The 26,329-nt window shown below is 26.5% G+C and overlaps 4 protein-coding genes and 2 long non-coding RNA genes across 11 annotated transcripts; 4 read left to right on the top strand and 2 right to left on the bottom strand.

Annotated features, from left to right (window-relative positions):
• The first annotated feature begins 709 nt into the window (after window positions 1-709).
• LOC146873285 (uncharacterized) lies at window positions 710-3,399 on the top strand. The gene is made up of 3 exons (XR_014981979.1): window positions 710-982; window positions 3,026-3,052; window positions 3,230-3,399. It is a non-coding gene; the product is annotated as an uncharacterized LOC146873285 (long non-coding RNA).
• On the top strand, window positions 3,384-12,447 carry Atg18a (Autophagy-related 18a). Of its 5 annotated transcripts, none has more exons than XM_035872538.2 (11): window positions 3,384-3,779; window positions 4,391-4,473; window positions 4,618-4,784; window positions 5,099-5,293; window positions 5,376-5,492; window positions 5,585-5,739; window positions 5,832-6,008; window positions 6,069-6,176; window positions 6,247-6,359; window positions 7,621-7,683; window positions 10,472-12,447. In XM_035872538.2, exons 1-11 carry the CDS (start codon window positions 3,643-3,645, stop codon window positions 10,585-10,587), a joined length of 1,431 nt encoding a protein of 476 aa, XP_035728431.1. In that variant the 5' UTR covers window positions 3,384-3,642; the 3' UTR covers window positions 10,588-12,447. The 5 variants fall into 5 exon arrangements, 3 of the variants coding, with proteins under 3 accessions (XP_035728431.1, XP_035728432.1, XP_035728433.1); XM_035872539.2 differs by having other exon boundaries at window positions 3,387-3,779; window positions 7,621-7,677; window positions 10,472-12,444; XR_004838936.2 differs by having other exon boundaries at window positions 3,390-3,779; window positions 7,517-7,677; window positions 10,472-10,564.
• Window positions 12,448-12,766: 319 nt separating this feature from the next.
• On the bottom strand, window positions 12,767-13,548 carry LOC146873284 (uncharacterized). The gene is made up of 2 exons (XR_014982015.1): window positions 13,415-13,548; window positions 12,767-13,323 (listed from the first exon to the last, which is right to left on the bottom strand). It is a non-coding gene; the product is annotated as an uncharacterized LOC146873284 (long non-coding RNA).
• Window positions 12,767-19,633, bottom strand: TER94 (transitional endoplasmic reticulum ATPase TER94). The gene is made up of 14 exons (XM_035872550.2): window positions 19,481-19,633; window positions 18,325-18,681; window positions 17,996-18,188; window positions 17,678-17,912; window positions 17,416-17,549; window positions 17,091-17,339; window positions 16,828-16,992; window positions 16,632-16,754; window positions 16,318-16,530; window positions 15,910-16,218; window positions 15,669-15,830; window positions 15,405-15,559; window positions 13,063-14,968; window positions 12,767-12,792 (listed from the first exon to the last, which is right to left on the bottom strand). The coding sequence occupies exons 1-13, from the start codon at window positions 19,495-19,497 to the stop codon at window positions 14,878-14,880; spliced, it is 2,403 nt and encodes an 800-aa protein (XP_035728443.1). The 5' UTR covers window positions 19,498-19,633; the 3' UTR covers window positions 12,767-12,792; window positions 13,063-14,877.
• Window positions 19,634-20,863: 1,230 nt separating this feature from the next.
• LOC118444409 (leptin receptor gene-related protein) lies at window positions 20,864-21,927 on the top strand. The gene is made up of 5 exons (XM_035872658.2): window positions 20,864-20,882; window positions 20,961-21,035; window positions 21,108-21,306; window positions 21,386-21,528; window positions 21,590-21,927. Exons 2-4 carry the CDS (start codon window positions 20,995-20,997, stop codon window positions 21,497-21,499), a joined length of 354 nt encoding a protein of 117 aa, XP_035728551.1. The 5' UTR covers window positions 20,864-20,882; window positions 20,961-20,994; the 3' UTR covers window positions 21,500-21,528; window positions 21,590-21,927.
• Window positions 21,928-22,864: 937 nt separating this feature from the next.
• On the top strand, window positions 22,865-26,319 carry LOC118444394 (transmembrane channel-like protein 7). Of its 2 annotated transcripts, XM_085661342.1 has the most exons (10): window positions 22,865-22,963; window positions 23,054-23,173; window positions 23,334-23,656; window positions 23,738-23,889; window positions 23,984-24,068; window positions 24,155-24,303; window positions 24,403-24,619; window positions 24,933-25,618; window positions 25,684-25,808; window positions 25,874-26,319. In XM_085661342.1, exons 2-10 carry the CDS (start codon window positions 23,065-23,067, stop codon window positions 25,948-25,950), a joined length of 1,923 nt encoding a protein of 640 aa, XP_085517468.1. In that variant the 5' UTR covers window positions 22,865-22,963; window positions 23,054-23,064; the 3' UTR covers window positions 25,951-26,319. The 2 variants fall into 2 exon arrangements, with proteins under 2 accessions (XP_085517468.1, XP_085517466.1); XM_085661340.1 differs by having other exon boundaries at window positions 24,403-24,790; window positions 25,684-26,319.
• The last annotated feature ends 10 nt before the right edge of the window (window positions 26,320-26,329 follow it).

Here is a 26,329-nt window from a genome sequence, read left to right as displayed (position 1 = left end):
AAGAATGGTTATAACGAATGAAAGAATCTGGTTTTTTATGTAATGCTATTAATTGAATGACCTTGACAAAATATATGAGTATTATTACATGCAATGAAAACATAATCATAGCACATTTCAAATATGCTTCATTTATGCACATTTATAATCATATAAAAATGTGTTAATAATATTTGAGAATATGTAATAATGTATATTCTACGTTTTAAATTTAATATTATGCAATACATTATGTTTAAGAATAAGTTTATAAGAAGAAGTTTATAAACGTTTAAAATTTATAAAGTAATTAAACAAAATAATATCTCGATCACTATTATCGATTAAATTGAAATCACACAGGATATAGTGGCGTATCTTCACTAACGAGTGTAGTTCACATTAAGGTTGTTCACCATCTCTGGTTTTATAATGGTATACGTCACATAGAATATAGGCGTAATTCTTGATCAATTTTGATAAACAAAATCTTATTTTAAATATGAAATTTTAGATTAGTAGTCGTTTCAAATTTTAAATCTTTTTTATGCATATATCATTTTCGAAAAAAGGTTTCTTTGGTATAATTTTTTTTACAAAAATGAAGCTTTCTACAAAATTCGAAAAAATCAATTCTTCATTTAAACCTTTATTTTTAAAATGAGAGTTTATTCATTAAAGTCGTTCAAGAATTATGTTTCATTTATTCAAGAATTATTGATGATCTAAACGTTGTTTTCAAAATTTTTCATGAAAAATAAGTTGTATATAGTGGCGCCCCTTGAAATCTGCGGTGAAAGAGACGAAGTTTCTATTCCCATTACTGATTTTATTCCTATACTGATATAAACACTTAAGTGGTGTGTGTTTTATTTCCATAAACTAGCCGATTGCCACCATACGTTATTTGTGTATGTAAATTAAACTTGGATTTTTTAATCCATTCTAAATACAAGGAAATGATTTGTAATACTCATACAAAGAAATAATGGCGACTCACTCGGTAATTTTGTCGTTTATTTTGCCGAAAATAATAATAAATAATATTCTATCGTTTCTCGTATAGAACTAGTCTAGTTTATATTATTTCTATTACTAATAATAGATAATATAACAATATAATAATAAGAATAATAATAAGTAGAAGAAAAAATATATACTTAAATATTGTGTACATCGAATACATCATAAATTATATATGATGATGATGATTTATAAAAAAAGAAAAAATACATAAAAGCACAAGATACAATATCAATCTATATTTGCTAGTGTCTCAAAAACCTATCTCCCCTTTTGGGTGCATTCCATGGCTTACTTCGCATAATGGTTTTTTACGCAGCTCTCAACAAATCGTATTCTCGATAATTTGGAGATATGCATAACCACTGATAAGTATATCTAATACTAATGAAGTATGATACAAATGCGAAGCACTTTTATTTTCGTCTGTATCGTTTCTTCTTGTCCTGCTTTATAATCATATCACCAGTTCATAATACTTGCGTTTATTTTTATTCTATTTTTATTTATATTGATTTTATTTTGGTTCTTGTTGATTTTATGAAACTATTAATTTGTATGAAATTCTGTTATAAAATCGATATGAAAAAAGTGAGTACTCAGTAGTCATCTATATTGACATCACTGTTTTTGAAACAGATAAATGTAACAAAAGTTTTCCAAACGATTCTAAAATCCGCAGTCGGATTTACTTTATTTCGGAAACTTGTAAAAACTTAAAGACCAGTAAAAGGGTCTTAGCAAATACTTGTTTAAGTTTACATACGTATTAGACTTTCTTAAAATAAAGGAATGTTAAATAAAATATTTTACATTTTTCAGTCATACACAAAAATAGTTAAATAAGATATCGTTATAACCATCGATTCTAAGTTTCCAAATGCCACCATTCACCTTATTATTATAATGTAGAATGTACGTAATATTTAAATATGTTTTTATTATTATATTTTATATTAAATTATTATATTATATATAATTATGATAGTAGTAATAGTAGTAACAATACAAATTGGACTAATCCTAAGGAGAAATCACAAAAATAATAGCGCTGAGAATCCAATCTCATAGATATAAAACGATCTCATGTTTTGATTTTTATTAAAATAATATATAATATATAAATAGATTTATTAATTATTATTTTTGCCAAAATAATTAACAAAATCTTGTTTTTGTCGCAAATTTATATATTAGTTATTATATGTATTAATTAATTTATTTTATATGCATTTTTGTCGCAAAATAAATGTGATCAGCGCTGCACTTACTACGGTCTATGTAGTACAGATTATTGCAAGATGCATACTATTGTTAAAAAAAGATGTAAATATGAGACTGAAAAATGCTTGTTTAACTTACTGAACTAATACTCTAACCTATAACTTAATGAATTAATACTCTAACGAAAGGAGTATACACATAAGCTTATATACCGATATGATAGATGTGATGGAACACTGTTTCCCTGTTGCATTTGTAGTTTATATTTTGTCCATACCATTATCTATACCGTTGGTGAAACGCTTTAAGCGAAAAGTAGTAGCAGTTTTAATGCAAGCGACATTAGACCTTGAAAATAGTTAATAGTATTTGGAAGAAATATATTAAAACATATATTTTATCAATCGATACAATTTTCAACAATTAAATATATACAAATTAAATCTGTATTACAAATTGACTTATGCTAATTTAAAAATTTTTAAGATTATAATGTGATCTATCTTAAAAAAATCTTTATTCTGGTATAGAATTAAATAAAGACATCCTAAAGAATAAATATATTCTAAAGAATTTGGATTACTTGAAATACTCGATATTCATTCGTCGCTGGTATTAAAGTTTACTAGGATTTGTTGAGAATACGATCCAAAAATTCTCTACCAATAGACGAATTCTTTACCAATTAATGATAAAAATAAGCCCACTTCGTAAGAATAGATCAGTATATGATAGAATATGATCAACATATACTTATGTTCAAATGTATTTATTATATATATAAAATACATACACATAGTATCTCTTTATAGAATCATGTGTCGAGGTATGTACTATTAAAAAATTTAGCTATACTTGAAATATATTATAATTTATAAAAACTTATTTTGCTAAAAATGGATATCATAATCATAAGATGAAGGTAAAATATTATTTATTGTACGAAATTGAATAGCAATAAAAATAACAATTATAGTTGAGAAAATTTGATAATAATTCATAGCCAGGCTATCAACAGCTGATGATGAGTCTCGCTATATGATTACCATATATTGCTATGGTAACACGGAACATACGGAACGTGGAACAGCGATTCGGTTGTTTCTTCATCTCATAGATTCAGCTGCGAGCATCAGCTGTTCAATATGGAATAGCGGGTACAGTCACTTGTAGGAATCGTTCGAAGTCGAACTACTTGGTCGTGGTCCCTATAATATAAACGCGCGTGCATGTGTGTTTGTGCAAGAGAAAGAACCAGTGAGTTGAGAGTGAGAGTGAAAGAAGGGGAGAAAGAGGAGAGGAGTGGGAAGGAGAGAAAGCGAGAAGAGAGCGAAAGCGTGAGGGAGGCAGAAAAGCGAATCAAGGAGAGTAAGCAGACGAAGAGGAGCATTCGTACGAGCACCATACGTGCGATTTATGCAAAATCTCGCGCGCAACGTGGATGTATTGACGCAAGGATTAAAATACGGCATATCTGGCCTCATGAACCTCACAAATCAGACTGCTGATCCTCCAAGTGGTGTTTTCTTTGTTAATTTTAATCAGGACTGCACGTAAGTTTCTTTACGTTCTTTAGAGATTCAAAGAAATACGATGAAAACGACGATATCCATTCTTTGTTTCCTAACCTTGCTCTCCTTTCTATAAAGGTGAAAGAATATTCAAGTGGAATATAGGCGAGGGAACAGCTATTTCTTTGCATTTATAAAACGTGCGATATGGTTTTTCCCTCCGCCGCGCGCATGGCGTCATCCCTCACGACGATTGAGGTTTTTCGTTTGCGTTTTCCTATACGTCGTTGTTTTTCACGTTGCTTTTGTTAACTGCGTCACTCCATTCCTCCTTTCACTGATTAGCTGCGTGTTAACGATTCACTTTTGTGCTCTTACTTTACTGCGTTACTATGCGCTACTAGAAAAAAATAAACTCCTTTATGTACTTCATTTTGTTTTAAGACTTGCTCCTCGATCCGTCGTTACAAAACAATCAGTCAAAGATCCAGATTAATATTTATCTTTTATATTTTAATATTTCTTTATGATGAAACAAACTATTTATAATTTGTAATTTTTTTATAGATTTTGAAAGAGGAAGATTATTTATCCATGCTCTTGCATTTATTTTAATTATATACTATAAATGTATAATCTTAATTTATTTACAGATCTTTAGCAGTAGGATCGAAGGCAGGATATAAACTTTTTTCTCTCAGCTCCTTTGATCAACTTGAGAAAATATATGAAAATGGTAATAGTCTATTATTAAATAATTTCCGTACTGTTATGTGAATCTTAGTTTTATCATTAAATATATTTTTTTTATATTTAGTATAATGTATTAAATTTATTATTTACTGTATTGTATTTATTTTGTAACATATGTTGATTTCAGATACAGAGGATATATGTATTGTTGAAAGATTATTCAGCAGCAGCCTTGTTGCAGTTGTTAGTTTATCATCCCCCCGTAAACTTAAAGTTTGTCACTTTAGAAAGGGAACAGAAATTTGCAATTATAGTTATTCTAATACTATTTTGGCTGTAAAACTTAATAGAGCGGTATGTTATAAAATTATAGTAACAACAAACTATATACATATATATATGTAAAAAAATATTCGTCCTTATATATATATGTATATTAAATATATCTATAATCTTATAATAACGTATATCTTATAATAACGGTAATAATAATCTTAATAATAATAATAATAATAATAATAATAATAATAATAATTATAATATATATATATATATATATATATATATATATATAAGGATTATATAATGATATAATTATATAAAGATTATAATTTCTTCTGGAATTTGACATGTTTTTAAAGAATATTCAATAAAATTATTCCTTACAGAGATTGGTAGTATGCTTGGAAGAATCGTTATACATTCATAATATAAGAGACATGAAAGTATTACATACAATACGTGATACACCACCAAATCTTGCAGGACTTTGTACACTTTCAATAAACAGTGACAATTGTTATTTAGCCTACCCAGGCTCAAATACAATTGGAGAAGTTCAGATATTTGATGCTATTAATCTTGTAAGTATCTTTACCTGTGTATTTCAAACTTCTTTTAAAGGTACGTTGTACAAAGCTATAAAATTAACATTTATATTTACAGCAAGCGAAAACAATGATACCCGCACATGATAGTCCCCTTGCTGCTCTTGCATTCAGTCCCAATGGCACCAAAGTTGCTACTGCCTCTGAGAAAGGGACTGTAATCAGAGTCTTTCATGTATGTTTATTGATGATTTTGATATATATGTATTACTATTTTTTATTATATATATAAAGCTGACTTAAAAATGAACTGTTGTGTTTTTGTAGGTAAATGACGGAACAAAATTATTTGAATTTCGTCGTGGAGTTAAAAGATGTGTGTCTATTAGCAGTCTGGCCTTTAGTATGGATTCTATGTTCCTTTGTTGCTCTAGTAATACCGAAACTGTACACATTTTCAAATTGGAAGAACCAAAGGAAGCGTGTGTATTCATTTATAATAAAGTGTTATACATATATGAAATATTTTCTATATAAATATTAATATATATTAATGCATCATTATTTTTTATAGGCCGCGACAAGCTCAAGCAGAGGAATCACAAAGCTGGATGGGCTATTTGACAAAGGCAGTATCTGCATCAGCAAATTATTTGCCTTCTCAAGTAACAGATGTTTTTAATCAAGGACGTGCATTTGCTAGCGTTCATTTACCATTTTATGGTTTAAAAAATATTTGTGCCATTACTGTGTAAGTTAAAATAAATAATACTTCTATATTTTTTTTTTGTTCACATAAACTTTTTTTTAGGACACATAAGGTACCAAAGCTGTTGGTGGCTAGTGCAGATGGTTATTTGTATGTATACAATTTGGATGTAACAGAGGGAGGAAATTGTACACTTTTAAAACAGCATAGGTTTGTAAACGTTCAAGCGAGTTAATATCATAGTGAAACATGTTTATAAAATAAGATTTCAATATTGTAGGTTAGATGGTAAACAAGATGAAGTAGATTGTGCTACTGTTTCTTCAACTGGTTCTGGTTCTGGAGAAGCACAAGCAACAGCTACAGCATCTGTACAAACAGTACAAAATTCAGGTATGATTTTTATACCTTTTGCATTTTTTTATAATAGATGTATAGGTTATTTAAAGTAATAGGAGCGAGTTGACGATAAAGATATATAAATTATAATAAGGCTGATAATTAACTACAGAACTAATATGACAATCATACATAAATATTTTTATATTTGTGATTTTAAGAATATCTTTTGAAGTTTAATAATGATAAATTAAGATAAAAAGTTTTGCATGTATTTGAATATTAACAAAACATTTATTGTTATATTATGTAATTACCTTCTCAATAAGGTATATTACATTTGCGCGCGCATACACACAGACACACACACGATATAATACACACACACAGGTATACTTGGCATCTAAAGCTATTGGCCTGTTTCTTTTTAGTTTGGCAAGTCAATTGTATTACTATAAATATCACAAAATTAGTAGATGTAAACAGCAAAACCTTAATTAGTAAAGCAGTATTCTTATTAAGTTGAACAATACATATATAAGCTTTTATTAAATTTGAAGATTATAAACTTACTACTACTTGACTTTTTGTGGACGGCGCGATGATTCCAAATCTAAGCGTTCTGTAAAATAATAGGTAATTGAAAATCTCCGCAAAGGATTGTTAAGTATTATATTTTTCTACATCATTTTTTTAGTTGAACATTTAATTTGTATTTTTATAAGTTTGAAAAATTAGGGCTTTATTAACAAACTTTACTATTTGGTTTTTCTACATTATCTTTATCAATTTTAGAAAATAAAACATCACTTGATATCAATATTTATAATTTACAGTAGTTTTGTATTTTATATTCTTAAAATAAAATTATATACTCTAAAAATTTTAAACAAATAGTCACATTCAAATAAAATACAAATATAACAATGGATAAATTATTCAAAAATCATACAATTAAAAAAAGATATTAGTATCCTTTTTTAATATTGATATTTACTTTATTAAATATGCCAACAACATAATTTATAATAGATATTATACTAAATATAAGTATATAAACATTTATATTTATGGATAGAAATAATTAAATGAAAAGCATATCATTTGATCAATTTATTTTGAAAGTAACTAAATTAAAAGAACAGATCATTCGTGTGTGCGCATAGAGGAGATCTTTTACTTGCTTTATATTTCCTTTTTCTCGCTTCTAGCCCCTCAGAATTAAATTACCAGGCAATTTCTTCAGGGGCTAAAGGGGAGCCCCAACAGTTGACCTTACTTGATGCAATTTTTTTCTTTTTATTATCCACCGAAGCCTGCATAAATAGCTACGCGGGTGCGTTACGTGGTCGTTCGCCAGACTCCATGTCAGGTACTGGTATGTCCTCTATACTGCCCCTTGTTTTTTTTGTTTGCTCATATTCGCTCTATATGTATAAATTCATTCACCTTCATGCAATTCTTTTGTCCATCATCTTATTGTAAATGCATTTATACACACAGTGAAAGAAAACAAGCAATATAACAGTAATGCTCATATATTAGCTGGGTGTTAAGTTATTAATATTGTATATATCAGTGCCAGAATATATATTAAACAAAACACAGTGTTTGGGAAATTATGTAGTTTTTTATAAAAAGCTTTTTATTTTATGAATATGCATGTAAACACTATAATTTACATCTCCAAAAAAACAAAGTACTTTTTGCTAGGTTTTAGTGCAATAATATTATCATAGGTTTTATATCAATATATTGAACATTATATTGCAATTTTTAATAAGATGTAAATTTATTGTGTAAACATACGTGTTTGTAATACAGGGTATATCATCACTGATATAAATAATAATGTAACTGTAAATTTTGGATTGAAAGCTAAACTTTACTTTTTTAATCTTGTCTAATATTGCATAAAGTAGAAACGAATCTTACATATATTAAAATTATTACATATATTAAAAAATGTGGAAATTTCAGTCGTTTATATTGCAATATTATTTAATATATTACAGTCATGATAATGTATTAACTCTTTCCCACCGTGTAGTTGTAGGCATAATATCTCGTTAGTGAGATTATACAGATGTACGCTCCACCAATTATTGCCTGGAAACCTTAATTTCACAGATTGAAAGTTTGAAGTTCATTTTTTGTTAATATTTCATAGATATAATAAGATTAAAAGTGCCTTATCGGGATTGCCATGATATACGATCGTAACGGTAAAAGGGCATACCGGAATTGTCTTGGCATATGACCATAACAAAAAAGAGTCTTGTTGGGATTATCCCGAAATATGACCATAACGGGAAAGGACCTTGTCGAAATTATTCTAGCATAGGAGCGTAATGAAATGGGCCTTGCCGGGATTATCTTGGCACAAGATTGTAATGAAAAAAAAAGTTTGTCGGTATTATCCTGGCATATGACAGAAAAGAGTCTTGCCGGGATTATTCCGGACTTCAACAGGAAAGAGTTAATATTTTATTCCCTGCAAAGTTAGTATATATACATCTGAAGATACACACCAAGGGTATTTGTATATAATATTTGGCGCATTAAAATTGATATTGTGTGTAAACAACTATCCTACCACTTCAAAAAATCAATAAAAATACAAAGCACTATTTATATCCCAATTTTTTAAATAATGTAGCAATGATTAATCTTTCAAATGTGATACTTTAATTGATTTTAACAGCATATTCAATCATTTATAAATATATTTTTGGAAAAAAATAATTTCAAGTTAAAATTATATATAATTCTAAATATATTTTTCTGTACAGTTACTATTTTATAAATTAATTGCAAAACAAAACGTACTTAAATAAATCTGAATTATTTTACATTTAGACATTAATAGGAGTCCTTGTAGTAAAGCATTTATTTATTCCTGTGCCTTTTTTATTAATTGTCATGAATTTAAAAAATTATAGATTTTTAATGTCTATATTTTTTAAACCACTAACAATTTCTAGTAAACACATTTCACCAATAGTGTGGTGCGTACAATGATCATTGAGATTATTTAATTGCATCTAGATACAATATTTACTGGATGTTAAAACTAAAGTATTAAACATTTTTATTTCAGAAGTATGGTAATTTTGAGAAAAATTGTTCAGAAGAAAGTTATCTGATTTCAAAGGGAATATATTATGGCATTTAATGTTTTTTATTTAGTTGAAGGTTTCATTTATTTCAAGGTCAACTTTAGAAATAGGAACCTACATTTTTGATAATAGCAACATATTCTATGTAAAGAAACAAGTAGATTTTGTCAAAAATATTTTTGTATCCATCTTCAATTTCGTAATATATTTAACAAAATATCTTGCAGTTTTTGAGGAAAAATGTTTAAATTTCTAATAAGCAATAATTATAATCAATCGTCAATCGTCCGAAAATTTCTTTATTATTTATTTACATTATGTTTACGCTCATACTAACATGCACACACGCATGCCCGCACATTTGTATGAAAAAATAGTAGGAAATAATAAACACGCTATTTAAACACTTTATTTTTCTTACACAATAACATACAGATAGTTCTAAGAATTAAATATATTAGCACTAAATAAACATTTTTTATTTCTTGTACTTTTCCTCAAAACCTGGTAGTTATCAACATTTTTTAATTTCCAAAATTTCTTAAATATATTTCGTTAAATTGAAAGGATAATTCAAAATTTATAAAAAGATATTTAAGACAAAAGTTCCTATTTAAAAAATTAAAGTTGATTTTGAAATGACTTTGAAAACTCATTAAATAAAAAATGCTGTATTGCCTCCTTGAAATTTGATAATTCTTGTCTGAATTTTTTTCAAAAATGCCATTTTCGAGATAAATATTTGTAATGTTTTATTTTGAACATATGGTATATATATATATTTATATAGATATGTAAATGATAATCGGTTGTTGTATTATATATAAATTCTTTGTGATTATGATTTTTAAAACACTAGTAATATACAAATGGGTTTATTGTATGATATAAAAGTGAAATTATCTATAAGTGTCTAGATGCAATAATACATCATGTACCATTGAATTCAAAATACACATTCAATATTCAAAATACACATCTTTATCGTTACATCCGCTTAATACAGACTAATAAAGAACTGTAATTTATGTAAACATGGGTTTGTAGAATCAGAGAAATATTATGAGATGATAGCAGCAGCCGAAAGTCCACCAAAAAGTAGAGGACCATTCCGACTGGATGATGATACAGAATTTCCTCCTGTTACACAAAGGACAGATTGAAGGTGGTTGGAAAATGTGAAGAGCATATTAAAGTGCAGATTGTTCAGAATTTAAGAACGTGTTTCACACTTCGGCTTCAGTAAGATCAACAATTAAGTGACATTACCAAGAATGTTGCACATTTAATATATAAGGAAATTAACAAAAGTAAATCTTTTTACATAATCATCTATTTGTTTTTAATGTACCAACATAATTCTTTCGGTAATATTACCGTATCATCAAATTAAAAATTTATGCAATATCTTTTCACTATATATTAGAAAGCATGTAAGTAGTTATAGAAAATATAGTAATTCAATTGAGGTTGTTTATTATACTATTTTGAAGAAAATATGTAAGTGCTATCATCAGTATTTGGTAAGAATGTTTTCGTAAATTTACATGAAATAATATTTAGATAATAAACTATTTTTACCAAATATAAACGTTCGTGTTAAAATAAGGTATAAAAATAAGTGCAATTTATTTGCAAATATCAATCAGAAATTAAAACATATTAAATTATCATTAATAATTATTTAATAAGGATCAATTTATAATTCACTTATCTAAGTTGATCTGTTTTTGAGTTAAAATTTATCTTTTTCATAGCTCTCTTGGGAATCGGTAATAAAGTTATGGGAATGCTATTATATTTTACCAAAAACCAATTGCATTGGTCCTTGGTTATATGTTGTTTATATAACATTCTACTGTGTTTATAAGTATATATACTTATATTAAATATAATTCATGTATTTTCTTGGATTGCTGCATTTTTAGTTTTAGTATTATTGTTCGTGTATGATGATTAACGAATGGAGCTTTCTTTTTAATAGAAGAATAAAAAACAAAAAATAATTATATTTGAAAAGTTTCAAAAATATGAGATCCTTAGTAAATTTTTAGGTAATATAAAATTTTTTAAGAAAAATCACAACTTCCAATGAAAGTGTGAAATAATTATAAATGATTACTTCATAAATGTTTGATAAAAAATTTAGAATTTCTATAGCATTTTTTTTAGAATTTCAGACAAATTTATATTTCTATGTACAAGATGGAGTTCTCTCCATATTAAAAAATTGACAGATAGAGTTATACAGTTTATGTGTAAGAAATATTAACCAATTTTAATTTGTCATTTGTCAACAAAAAACAAATTTCGAGAGAATATACGTGATAATTAGTTTTTTTGAAAAGCAGAAATACAGTTTATAATCTTATATCTTGTTTTTGCTATTTGTTGATGTAGCATCGTTCATCTCTTAATTTGGAACAAAGATGTATATTATATTGTAAGTTTTATTTATATAATAATCTTTGTATCATTTAAATTCTTTCATATTTTATTTTTCTTTAAGTATCTATCCCTTACTTTGGGCATTGCAATATGGTGGCTATAGGATAAGTTCTTGATTTATGTATAATTATGTAGAGATGTTAGATGATCTCTAGTTTTTGAAGTTATACTTACAAAAACTACTTTTATATTATGAATAACTTTTCTACTCATAATTGGTGCCAAGATATAATTTCTTTTTAATCGATACTTATATTAGTAAACATACCTCTAATATTATATGTCTGGTTAAATAATATTAGAACAAAGCACCATTGTATGTATTTTGTTATAACACTTTTTTGCGTATAAAGTAATTTGGGAACTATGTAATTTTTAAATTATATTAGTAAGTTTTCTTTTGAATGAAAGGCACTTGGTGCAACAATTATCCATTAAATTGTATTTCAATGATGTGTCTTTTGCTATTTTATACTAACGAGTCTTGTTCAGTGAATAGTTATACTTTTATAAAAAATAAATAAAAATGCTAATATCTGATGTACATATATTCATGTTATAGCTTGAGCATTCAGAATATTATCTCTAATATTTCTTTATATGTAATCTTAATTGATAATTAGACAAATCTTTATCTTTCCTTGTCAAAGTTTTGTTTTATTATCATGCCGATAAATATTTTTTATTAATTAATATAATTGGAAATAGAATATATTTTATTCTTATGAAGTTTATTTATCTCATAATGTTTGTTAATAAAATATTTAATTCTTTCATTTTAAAAATATTATACAATAAAGAAATAAATGACAAATAATTATTTTATAAAAATTATTTAATCTTTAAAAATATATCTCAATAAAAAAATATCAAGGGTAAATAATAACGCACAAAAAATAATGTAATTGTATTATTGTCATCTGTAAAATTAAAATATATATATTATTTCAATATATACTTGTATTGTATATGTATATTAATATATCATATTTTCCTGATATTATTTAAGAGCAAGAGTAACATAAATTTAATTAATTATGCAATGTTTCATGTGAAAGAATTAGTGAATGTCAATGATAAAAAATATACTAAAAAATAGTATAATATTTATACATGCTTAGAAAAAACAAAATGAATGATTTTGTGTAACTATTAATTAAATCACACAATTATTATTTAAATTTACTAACCTAATAAGTATATGTAGACTGTAGATCACAGAGACCTGTTATAACTTAGCGATCTATCAATGGAATGACTCTGTCACACTTTTTCAATGTTACTGCTTGTCGATTAAGTGGTGTCAGTCACGTTTATTTCGATATCACGTCGACAGAACTATATCAACGCAGTTTGGCAACGTCGATTTTCTTAATATAATAATGTATCTTTGATTGATGTATCTGTTATGTCCAACATAAGTAAAATATTCTATAACAACGCTGAAGCAACTGTAAATAGAATTATTCACATAGAATCTAAAGTTAGAGATTAAGAAATATGGACGTTATTTATGAGCTAGAAAAAAGTGCAAAGAATTACCTAGTAAAAGTTTGTCCGATGAGGAAAAATATACTTAAATAATATTTAAACTGTTCTATAATTGATTTCATTATATTGAAATTATCAAGATATATTTATATTCTTAAAGAATCAACTATACCCATTTGACTTTCTTCAATTAGAAAAAGACAATTATCGTTAACCGTCTGAGAAAGTAAAAAAAATATGCAAAAGATAAAACTTGCGATGTTTATTAGTAGAGAAAACCATGAACTTCATGACAAAAAAATTCGGGTGCCATAATTCTAACAGTTCTTTTTATATTAGCATTTATATAATTAGACAAATATTGAAAAACTAAGTGACTAAATAAATATGCTTTCAATACAATAAAATAAAAGAATATAATGGCTCCACGTGACCTCGAACAGTGAAGTGTTAAAAAGCGATGTACTGCGATTATACTATTGGCTGAAATTATTAGCGTAACTTAATTTAAAGTGATTGAATATAATAAATTCAAAATAATGAAGACCATGCATTTTACTTTAAAAAGGACTGGAAAAATTCTTTTGTAATTTATAGATAAATTTACTACTAAAAGACATCTGTAAATTCATCAATATACATCACCAGTTACAACAATTTCATTGACATAGCATAAACTTTTATGATACTGCATCCTTCGAGCGTGTATAACAAAACATATTTGGAGGATACAGTGATAATGCAGCAAAAGGGTCTATCTTTGAATAGTTAAATATAATCAGTTCTACTATATACTCTTCCCATGAACATAGATCACATATATAATTGTATAAAAAAAGTTATAAATCATGTGAAATTTTTATGCGTACATCTATTTACGCAAATTTGATGAAATATTTATAAGGGCAGTTTATGTAGTCCGTGCATTCACCATACATGATTTAAAAAGAATAATAGTAATAATGCTTTCATTGTGCAATCTGAATACCATGTTATGGTGTAATCTGAATACTTCGAATGTGTTGCTTGTATATTAATTAAGAGTTTCTTTTATTATTGTTCTTTATTTAAAGATTATTCATGAAATATAATATTAAATTTTATACTGACTTTTTATGACTAAAAAATTAGTTTGCTAAATCTGTCAAACTAATTTTCTAAAGTACCAATTCCAAAATGGTTTTTTCCGTTGTGATATTGAATCAAACAAGCGAAAATATTAACACAAATAAAAATCTTCCGAATCATATTCAAATATTTTAATTACATACTGGTAAATCGTTGAAAATTAAGATGTGACATTAAAGTAATTCTTAATTTATATTAATTAAGGTACAGACCCTGTCTATACACATAGAATCGTACACTTTGCATATAAAATGTCAGTCATTCAATTAGTTTATTTAGTTTTGAGTTATTTAAATTTCATTGAATCACTTCTGTGCAAAATGTATAGCAACAGACAGGCCCTTTTGTCGTATGTTCACTGCACTTAGATGGAAAGAAACGAAGACTTAGCTATAAAGATCATCATCTCCATCATCCTGGAAAGTTTGATCACCTTGTGCTGTATCTTGACTACCACCAGCTGCACTTTGTGGAAATCTATAAACATTAATTAAGTATTATTCATCCAATGTCCATAAAGGTATACAAACCGTATATTGTAGATCAGATATTTTGTTGCTTATAATATTTTTTATATTATTTGAATATTTAGATAACTATACAATTATATCTAGTTATATAGAAATATATATAGTTTAGTTTATATAGTTTATATAGTTTAGTTAAACAATTAAAAATATCAATTTATAACCAATATTCTTAGCTAATATAATACGAAAGACGAGATATCTTGTGATGGCTGTAATGTGTTAATATAAACTGATGTATTTAAATATATGTAAAAATACAAAACTTAAGTATCTTGAGCACATATGTATCATATAATAGATACATTCAATATATATTTATATTTATACGATTTTAAAGCTATATATGACTTTTTAAGATACTATTTATGATTAGAAACACACACCTGAAATTCGTTCCAAATCCTCGAGATTGTTGAAGAGTTTGTGCAAACATTTCATATTTTCGAATATCATTATCAGAAACAGAACGTCTGGCAAATCTCATTGCTTCTTCAAAATGTGCTCTAGTAATTTCTGGCACAGGATCATCTTCCTCCATCTATGAATATTAAATGAACAAGAATTTATAACTGACATTGATAAATACAATATAAATTAAATAAATATAATATATACATACATGCATATTAGTTAAACGTTATACTTACATCCATTGATACAGATGGATTATTTGCACGATCTTTTTCTCTGCTAATTTCCGTCTCAATACATTGCCTAATGGCAAGTTTACATGCACGTTGACAAATTTCTGTTAAATCCGCTCCGGAAAATCCATGAGTTACTTTGGCTATATAACTCAAATCTACATCCTAGAATATTTTTTCTTGTTATTAAACTATTGAAAAATATACATATTACAATTAAACTATATAATCTATCATTAATTACTTTAGCAACAGGTGATTTTCGTAAATTGGCTCGGAATATTGCTTCACGAGACTTCTCATCTGGCAATGGTATATAAATGAGTTGATCTAATCTACCAGGTCGTAGAATAGCTGGATCAATAATATCAGGACGATTAGTTGCTCCTATAATGAACACATTTTTCTTTGCGCCCATTCCATCCATCTCAGTTAAAATTTGGTTTATAACACGATCTGCGGCTCCGCCGGCATCACCAACTGTGCCTCCACGAGATTTTGCAATAGAATCAAGTTCATCAAAGAACAATACACATGGTGCAGCTGACCTTGCCTGTAAACAACAAATAAATTATTATTTGTATATTATGTACATTATATTTTACATTATATATTAATATATATTATTAATTTTATATTAAGTTTAACTTACTTTATCGAAAACATCTCTAACATTGGCTTCTGATTCACCAAACCACATAGTTAATAATTCTGGCCCTTTGACAGAAATGAAATTTGCCTGGCATTCATTGGCAATTGCTTTGGCTAATAGAGTTTTACCACAACCTGGAGGTCCATAGAATAATACACCCCTTGAAGGTTGCATGCCAAATTTCAAGAATTTGTCAGGATGTTCAACTGGATACTATAACTCACAAAATGTTATATTAATAAAAATAATTTCATATTCGTGTATATATATAAATACGATACTTCGTTATTAAAAATGTATTGTTATCATCTTACCTGTACCAGTTCTTGTAATTCCATTTTAACATTTTGTAGACCTCCAATGTCATCCCATGTAACAGTTGGTACTTCGACAATTGTTTCACGCAATGCACTGGGACTGCTTTTACTCATGGCATACTGAAAAGAAAAATTAATTAAAAAATTAAAATGAATACACAATATTTATACAACTGAAAATCAGGATTATTACTTTAAAGTTTTCCATAGTAACGGCAAGAGATGATAATACTTCTGCGTCAATGTGGTCATCTTCTAAATCAATGAGATCCATTTTTTCACGAATTTGTTGTAAAGCTGCTTCAGAACACAATGAAGCCAAATCAGCGCCAACATGTCCATGAGTTTCTGCAGCGATCTAAAGTATTGTAAGAAATCAGTTAAAATATATATTTAATAAGAACAGGCGTATTTACATTATTTTTATACCATACTTGATGATGATTTTATACTTACCTCTTCCAAATCTACGTCATCTGCGAGTTTCATATTTTTTGTATGAATTCTTAGAATTTCTAAACGTCCTGTTGCGTCTGGTATACCAATATCGATTTCTCTATCGAAACGACCAAACCGACGAAGAGCACCATCAATACTGTTTGGTCTATTAGTAGCAGCCATTACAATGACATGCGAGCTTTGTTTCATACCATCCATCAAAGTTAACAGCTGCGAGACTATACGTCTCTCGACTTCACCATGAGTCTATATAAAAAATATAGAAGGTGTTATATCACTAATTATACTAAAAATGTATAGATATTAATCAATTAACGAAGACCTTTTCCCTTTTAGGAGCAATTGCATCTAGTTCATCAATGAAGATAATTGCTGGAGAATTTTTCTCTGCTTCCTCAAATGCTTTTCTCAAGTTACTTTCTGATTCACCGGCAAGTTTACTCATAATTTCAGGACCTATAAATATATAAAATAATATAAAATATGTATTATAAAATTTTAAGATTGTTTATATACATATACCTAATATTTTAATTATATTTTACATTGAAATATTTACAAATTCTGTTTTAAAATACACATACCATTTATAAGGAAAAAGAATGCTCCAGTTTCATTTGCAACAGCACGTGCAATAAGTGTTTTACCAGTACCGGGTGGACCATACAACAAAATACCACGTGGAGGTTTTACTCCAATAGCTTTAAAGAGAGATGGATGTCGCAATGGTAATTCTACCATTTCTTTGATTTGAGCCAACTGTTTACGGACACCACCTATATCATCATAACCAACAGCATTAATTGCCTCCTCTTCTTCCTGTAAAGACAATTATGCATAAATGTAATATTTATTTGATAATTGAATCATTAGATAAATTCAAATATTCATCTGATACTAACTTCTCTTTTTATAGGATCGCCTTCACAGTGAATCACAGTATCTGGTGCAACTATACAAAATGGACCTGGATCAGTTTCAACAACTTTGAATTCTACTGCTCTCATACCACCACGGACAATAAAATTATCATCTTTATGAAGTGGACGATATGCTTCCAGAAAGTATGGTTTCAAATAGACTTCAAATAAGTTTCTATAAAATAATGAATATTATTAAATTAAATAATAAGTATTAATAATTTTTAATAGCTTGTAAAATAATCAAATTGTTAAAATTATGTACAGTATATTAGGATTAAATTATTTATAATTTATATATACAAATTTACCCAGCAAGTCCATCTACAGTATCATCCATTGGTAATATATGAATTCGTTTACCATATTTTACTTCAGGACAAGCATGAACAGACACAACATCACTTAAACGAACACGTAAATTATTTCTGACAACACGATTCATGCGGATCTTTTCATCTGGACAAGTGTCGTCTGAGAGAACAATGCATACTGTCTCTTTACGTCTTTTTCCTCTTAATAATACAGTATCTCCACGAAACAATAGTAATTCGTCCATTTTTGCTTGTGAAAGAGCAACTACAGAATTATCATCTGCAGTTGCTTCATCTACAATTAATCTATTGGGTTTATCCTTCTTACGAAGGATTGCTGTCGCCAAATCTTCTCTGTAATAATTATAAAATATATCATAAATACATAATAGTAATTAAACTTAACAATTATTATTATAATTTAATTTAAAATAATTTTATTAAATTATTTTTCATCATATTTAATAGTTTAAATAATAATTAGTCATCAATAGAACCTAACAATAAATTATAAAATATATGCATACTATATAAATTATATATTATAAAGTGTTTTTTTAATTGATTATTCAACTTTAATTAGCTTGACATAGAATATTACAATATTTAATATATATGATTTAAACATATATTTATTAGTAATCGATATAGATTCCTAATTCATGGATCACATTACTATTAAAATCATTAAATAAACATTTGATTATCTCAGGCATCCTATATTTTTTCATGAAAATCTTTATGTTATTCTTTAGAATACAATTTAAATTTAATATTTAATTTCAAATATCAAACAACTTTGATTTGACTGATTGTTAAAATCCCTTTGTCACGCTGAACCTACCACCATTCAGTCATGATCGCTCAAATGATAAGAGGCATTCGCATCATATAGAATACTAACACTGACAAAAAATAGATTGAAAAAAAGAAATCGATTTTTGTTCAGGTGGAATCTAGCAGTCGGGAAGAAATAAAATATCTATATCTTAGAAAACATAGCCTTGCGACGACATGATGACAACGTAAAATTGAGACTCGACCGACGCACAATTATCTACGTGTCTTAGTGAATAGAAAAAAACAGCGGCAAAAATGACAAAAATCATCATAGGTACAGAAATTTATCCTACGTAATTATATTTTCACTTACCCTTTTGTATCACCCATTATACGCCTGATTTAACGAAGGAAAAATGTATACGCAACGGTCACAATTCGATCTATGGAACTCGCAACTCAGCAACAATATCACCCAGTCCAATGATTATCCCACATTCGAAACTGTCATGGCTTGCGTTGGACTCCCCACCATTAAATTTGTAGATTAAGATGCGCGCGCATAGTCAGACTGTTTATTGTTAAATATCAATGATTGGATATCATTATTCGCGCGCGCGAAATCCTCCAATTAATAATTTACAAGTATCACTTCTACTATGTAATTGGAAAATTTTTTTTAATTTTGGGAAGATCATTGGATAGATTTTGTTATAAATATTAATTCGAATGATTAGGAGAATTAATTTTTATTTGTTTTAAACTTGTTTATAACATAAATAGATCATTTTGTTAATGATTAAGATACATAGTTGATTACACTTTCTTAATTATAACAAATGGTTACGTATGACTCATTGAATAAAAATCTTTAGGAGAAAAGATATCTATCTGTACGTAATACGGAAACTTTGAATTCTGTCATCAATAAGTAGTAAAAATACTTTTATAACAATTTGCAAATTATTTTCATGAAATAATATCTATTGTTAAAATTTTTAATTCGACCAATGAAAAGATATATTCGAACTTATGCTAAATTCATTACGTTGACTTGAAATTCCTTACTGGCATAGTGTGTTAGACTTTAAATAAATTACGTCATATAGTCATATGTATGTATGAAGTGAGAGTTCGATAAATATACACACTTGTCAAATTGATCTGCAATGGCCGGAATAAAAGGTTATTCGGCATGTTCTTGATCGTCTGATATGCGATTTTTCACTTTGTGAAATTTCGAAGAAATGGCATCAACGGGAGGAAGTTTCTATATAAACTGTGAAACGCGATATGAAATATCGAAACATAACCTTTTTACTTTAATTGTCACTGTCAAAAATTTGTACATACTTCAATTTTTGCTTTAAATTTCATAATTTAAATATATCTGTTTTTCAATGTCGAACGAAAGTGTATCATATTTATACTATTTAATTCGTCATAATTATAGTCAACTTCGTCGTGTTCAACATGATATTAAAAAGTGAGGAGAGAAAGCTTTGTCCCGAAATTTCTGTTATAACTTGTTTTTGGTTTAAAGTCAGTAATTTTAACATGTATTTTATATAACTCTAGCTATTTATAAGCTAATAGCTTATTGGCAGAAAAATAAAATTTTCTTATGAAATAGACACAAATGTACTTATATAAAACAAAATAATAGTATAGTCATATATTTTAATATATAAAATATATCAGTTTAATATTTATATAAAATTATATCATTTTTTGTTTCATGTTATGTAATCTGCTACCCATTATCATTCAACAGCGTAAGTGCTTTTTTATAGACATGTAAATATTTTATTTTTTGTCAGTTAATTGGAATAAACTAATTATATATATTATAGATTGGTTCTTCTGGCATTCTCAGGCTCTATTGGTATGACATTAGTCATCCTTGGTTGTGCATTACCACAATATGAGTATGTTCTTTGTATCATTTAATACTATATTTTAATATATTTAATAATATTGATTATAAATATGTCTTTCAGAGTATGGTGGCCATTTTTTGTAGTTTTATTCTATGTATTGGCACCAATTCCAACAATAATTGCACGTCGTTATACAGAAGACCCGGCAAGTAATAGTAATCCATGTTTAGAGTTGGCAATATTTATTACAATAGGATTTGTTGTATCTTCATTTGCTCTTCCTATTGTATTGGCACGAGCACCTGATGAAAATCCAGTTGTAAGTTTTGATTATTATTTTTTCAGTTTAATTTTTTATTATTTATTAGAGTTTAATATTTGGATATTTATTTTTACAGATACATTGGGGTGCCTGCTATTTAACTTTAGCAGGGAACGTTATTGTTTACTTGACCTTAGTTGGATTTTTTGTGACTTTTGAACAAGATGATGTAGATTATAATATGTGGTGAAGTGATACTTTATTGTACTTACAAAAAAGGTAAATATTAAAAATTACTGTTATTATTGCTTATTATTCTATGATTTATGTATATTTGTAGGTTTTCTGTGAGATCATTGAGAGAAAGAGAGAGATAAAAAAATCATGCAATGTGCTGACTAACAGCTATGTGTTAATACTAAAACAATATAAACCTATTGTACACTATTTACATAATATGAAAAAATCGATTTTATTACAACATAGTTGATATTGATATTATATCAACTAGTATAATAATAATGCACTAATATTAGAGAACATGATGGCATAATACAGCTTGATGATCAAATTATAAATCTTAATCTAAGAATAACACACTTGTCATATAAGAAACATATATCTTTTTATTGATAGAATTATCAAAAAATGTAACAATGCAAGGATATATGAAGTATATATATAACTTTTATATATATACATATATATATTTATATATATATATATATAAATAAAAGTTTTATTTTTTATTTAATATAAGAAAAAACCTTCATAATTATAATAATAATAAAATTAAAGTTTATTATTTGTTGTTATATCTTATGCTATCCTATAAAAATAAAATTCGCTTAGGTACAGAGGTGATTAATAAAAATTTCTTATTAAATATAGTTTTACATTTCTATGAAACCATTTCATAAGATACATTTCACTCGAAAAGTTTAGGTTAGTCAATTTCAAAATATTTTTAATTTATTATAAATAAATAAAAATAGATATTAATTTTTGCGATAAAATATGCAATGTGTTAATTAGAAGAAAAATACTTTTCCAAATAAAACTAATTTATTTAAATAATAAATACAGTTCAATGAAATTTAAGCAAAATATTAAAATAATATTTATTATAGTATATATACATTATAAATATATTCTATAACAAATATCAAATGAGTCATAACATTTAACTTAATAGTTACATATAAAATAAAATAGTAACATTTTCTTATACGATTATAAGTGAAAAGACTTGCAATTGAAAAACAAAAACATTATTTGCATTATATTATATATATTTGTTAAAGAGTTATATTATTAAAAATTTATAATTAAGCAAAGAAATGTAAAATGTTTTTTAATAAAAAAATGTATTCAAAAATTTATATTTTGTTTTTAAAAAATTAATTTTTTAATAATAAATAAACTAAACTATTGAAATGATCCTGATAATGACATAAATACAATAAATTTAATACATATAAAGTTTACACATAAATTTAATCCAAAAACTTTATATCTACGTATAATGTGAAAACTGGAAAGATTCAATTATTATTGTATATAAAATATCATTATTCGTCCCTGAAATGATTCATTCCACATATCTATCACAATGGAAAAAATTCATATCTGACACTTATCTTAACATCATAACCAACATTAATATCTTTAAAGAAGATCTGTCATAAACATTTATTATTAAACACAGCAGAATGTAAGTTCACGCAGGTAAAAAGTAAATTTCCTAAAAATTATCAATAATTTCATGTCATTTTTAAATTAATTGATTTAATTAATTTTTTAGTAATAAAAAATATGGATTCAGATGTGAATAATGATAATAACCCAACGATGGATATTACAGAATTGCATAATACTTTAGACACGCAAGATTATGTACAACAAAGTTCATCACGATTTCCATGTAAAAAATATACATATATAATGTTAATAAACTAGAATAGAATATAATAAATTATACAATATAATTTATTATATTCTATATAGAGTTATAGAATTATAGAATATAATAAATTATAGAATACAATTGTATCATTATAATTAAAACAATTATCTGGTTATAGTACGGCCTGATGAAGATAATATCCTGAAAGATTTAGATTCTGTAATCCCATATGCAACTTGTCATACGAGAAGATCCACAAAAATATCATTTAAAGATCATGCAGAAACTATTGTATCTCGTTTACAATGCAGCAAACGACTCATACAAGACGATTTAACTGCTGAACAACTTAGAATAGATATCTTAAAATCTATGCCACAATGTTTAACAGTAAGAAGATTGGTAAAGTCTAAATTACACACAGTCCAACAGAGATCAAAAAAGAAATCTATTAGCTACTGGAAAAGATTGAAATATAAAATCAGTTTCAGTTTCCGAAAGGTTTTATATTATTATATGATAATTACTTACAATGAAATAGGCATATTTCTTAATTATAAAATAAATTTCTTTTTAATGTAGATACATGTAATAATTCAAGATATTGGGCAGAGTATGGAAATTTGGTACCATATCATAAAATCAATAGAAGGTCAGTTTGGAAGTGGAGTAGCTGTTTATTTCAAGTTTTTAAGATGGCTAATTCTTTTAAATATTATTTTTTCTCTCATGAGGTATTTGCTAATATTTATATTTTGTTTGTTTAATATTTATATTTCGTAAAAAATTATTTTTGAGAAATTTTATATAAGTTTTGTACATTTATAGCATTATTTTTATTGTTCTTCCACAATCTTTGGATCAAGTATATTTGCCTTCATCTATTAATGTTTTGGATTTTGTAACAGGCAGTGTAAGATTGTTAACATATTATTAACCAATAAAAAAAAGGTAATTTCTCATTATTAATAATAAAAATATTATTTGTATATATCACAGGGATTTTTTGAAAATACGATAATGTATTATGGATTCTATAATAATGGTACAGTGGAAAAAATGGTTAACAGTACATATAATATTCCTTCCGCTTATTTTATTACATTACTTTGTGCTTATATATTTACATTCATTGTACTTTCTGTTAAGTAAGTAATATTTAATAAATTCATTATTAAAATTTTATATATAAACATATATTTTATCTATTTTATTTATCTTTTATATAATTACATTATTTGTTGTAGAGTAGTGTTATCTTATCGGAAACGTTATATTGAAATTCGTGAGAAAGTACAGTATTTCTATTGTAACAAAGTATTTTGTGGATGGGACTTTGCTATATCCTCTACGAAAGCTGCAACTTTACAATCTATATCAATTTATAGAGAATTACAAGAACTTTTAGCAGAAACAGAAAAGCATTCACGACAAAATTGTCTTATAACATTTTGTGTTATGTTTGTACGTATAATAATTTCTATAATCACTTTTTTTATGATATGTGGGACTAGTGCAATATTATGGGTATTATTAAATATACATGAAACGGATAAATCGAAGACATCAGTAATGATTGTACCTGTGGTTATAACAATTATTATGAATATATTTTCAATAATTATCTCTTGCTTAGTGAGTATATAATACTATTTTGTATATGATTATATTTATTACTAATTGACTATTGAGTATATGATTATATTTTGTGCGATATTAGTTTAACTATTTAAAATAATTATAAGTAGAAAATTAAATATATTATTTTTTATTTTAGGCACAAGTTGAAAGATATAACAGTAAACGCACTGAACTGTATGTAACTGTAATTAGAATTCATGCATTAGCTGCTATAGTAATTAGTACCCTTCTTGCTTTTTGGCTAATACATAGCACAGATGGCTGTTGGCAAACAGAATTAGGAAAGGAAATTTATCGACTTATATTTTTAGATTTTATTATCTCTGTTTTTATTTTATATGTAATTGAGGCAGTACGTTCTATTATATATTTAACAGTTTGGAAAGGAATCGGAAGAACAAAATTTAATATTGCCCGTAGTACATTAAACCTTATTTATAATCAAATGCTTTTTTGGTTAGGTTGTTATTTTAGTCCATTATTATCCGTAATAATCATTGTAAAAATGATTTTAACTTTTTATGCAAAAAAGCATAGCTTATTAAACTATTGTGAGCCATCTTCAAGACCTTGGAGAGCAGCACAAACACAGACTCTTTTTTTAGCTCTTTCATTCATTGGAATAATTAGTGTATTGATTATGGTAGGATATATCATTACAAATGTACGAAGTGATGAATGTGGGCCTTTTAAAGGACATAACTATACTTGGGAATATGTAGTTGATGGTGTCCTTGAACTAAAAAGGGATAGTGATTTTTGGCTACTTATAAGTGAGCTTGCAAGACCATCAATTGGAGCAGCTGTATTGATTGCAATGAGGTATCACTTTTATTTATAAATTTACTTTTATAAATTATTTCTCATATGTTTCTTTTATATTACAGTGTTGGAGTCTATTGGCTTAGAGCTAAAGCACAAGCAAATAAGGAAATGTTGACAATTTTGCAAGATATGCTCTTTTTACATGCACGAGATAAGCAATTTCTTTTTGCTAAAATTACTAATGCAGGTAAATGATATATGATATAAGAAGAATATGTAAAAATTTACTCTAAGCATAATATTTTATGCTAGGTAAAATTTATAGACGAAGTCATTTAAGATCTTTTAAGTGTTATATTACTGATGAAACAAAAAACTTTATCAAATGAAAGAGAATAAATATCATTCAGGAAATGTGGATAAAATATTTTACAAATTACGAATTAAAATAAGATACAAAATATACAATTCAATAAAATGATAATATAAATATAAAAAAATTTTTTTTTTCTTTTTTTTTAATCCTTATTGATCATTTGTGACGAGATATTGTAACTTTACGATAATATATGGTAATATATCACCGTAATATATAGAAGGTAACCAAACTGAATAAGAATAAAGCTTCAACCTAACAGCAGATTATATACAAAGTATTAATGTTCATTAAGGTTTAATTAACGATAATTTATATATATATATATATCTAGAAAGTATTTTTATTATGTGCCAAATAATCAAATAATGAAATAACCAAATAAACAAATA

The sequence above is a fragment of the Vespa mandarinia genome, chromosome 1 (assembly GCF_050613455.1).
Source record: "Vespa mandarinia isolate Hongniang chromosome 1, ASM5061345v1, whole genome shotgun sequence".
Taxonomy (NCBI): domain Eukaryota; kingdom Metazoa; phylum Arthropoda; class Insecta; order Hymenoptera; family Vespidae; genus Vespa; species Vespa mandarinia.
This window is presented reverse-complemented; position numbering and strand designations above follow the sequence as displayed.

Excerpts from the sequence above, each read along its gene's own strand:
- Atg18a (XM_035872538.2), top strand. The coding sequence starts at position 3,643 with ATGCAAAATCTCGCGCGCAACGTGGATGTATTGACGCAAGGATTAAAA. Across the intron at positions 4,785-5,098 it reads CTGTAAAACTTAATAGAGCG|AGATTGGTAGTATGCTTGGA; the intron begins GTATGTTATAAA and ends TATTCCTTACAG. Across the intron at positions 7,684-10,471 it reads AGACTCCATGTCAGGTACTG|AATCAGAGAAATATTATGAG; the intron begins GTATGTCCTCTA and ends ATGGGTTTGTAG.
- TER94 (XM_035872550.2), bottom strand. Across the intron at positions 17,913-17,995 it reads GCGATCCTATAAAAAGAGAA|GAAGAAGAGGAGGCAATTAA; the intron begins GTTAGTATCAGA and ends TTGTCTTTACAG. Across the intron at positions 16,219-16,317 it reads TTAGAGATGTTTTCGATAAA|GCAAGGTCAGCTGCACCATG; the intron begins GTAAGTTAAACT and ends TGTTGTTTACAG.
- LOC118444409 (XM_035872658.2), top strand. The coding sequence starts at position 20,995 with ATGACATTAGTCATCCTTGGTTGTGCATTACCACAATATGA. Across the intron at positions 21,036-21,107 it reads TGTGCATTACCACAATATGA|AGTATGGTGGCCATTTTTTG; the intron begins GTATGTTCTTTG and ends TATGTCTTTCAG. Across the intron at positions 21,307-21,385 it reads CACCTGATGAAAATCCAGTT|ATACATTGGGGTGCCTGCTA; the intron begins GTAAGTTTTGAT and ends TTATTTTTACAG.
- LOC118444394 (XM_085661340.1), top strand. The coding sequence starts at position 23,065 with ATGGATTCAGATGTGAATAATGATAATAACCCAACGATGGATATTACA. Across the intron at positions 24,069-24,154 it reads TGGATTTTGTAACAGGCAGT|GGATTTTTTGAAAATACGAT; the intron begins GTAAGATTGTTA and ends TATATATCACAG. Across the intron at positions 24,791-24,932 it reads CAATAATTATCTCTTGCTTA|GCACAAGTTGAAAGATATAA; the intron begins GTGAGTATATAA and ends TTTTTATTTTAG.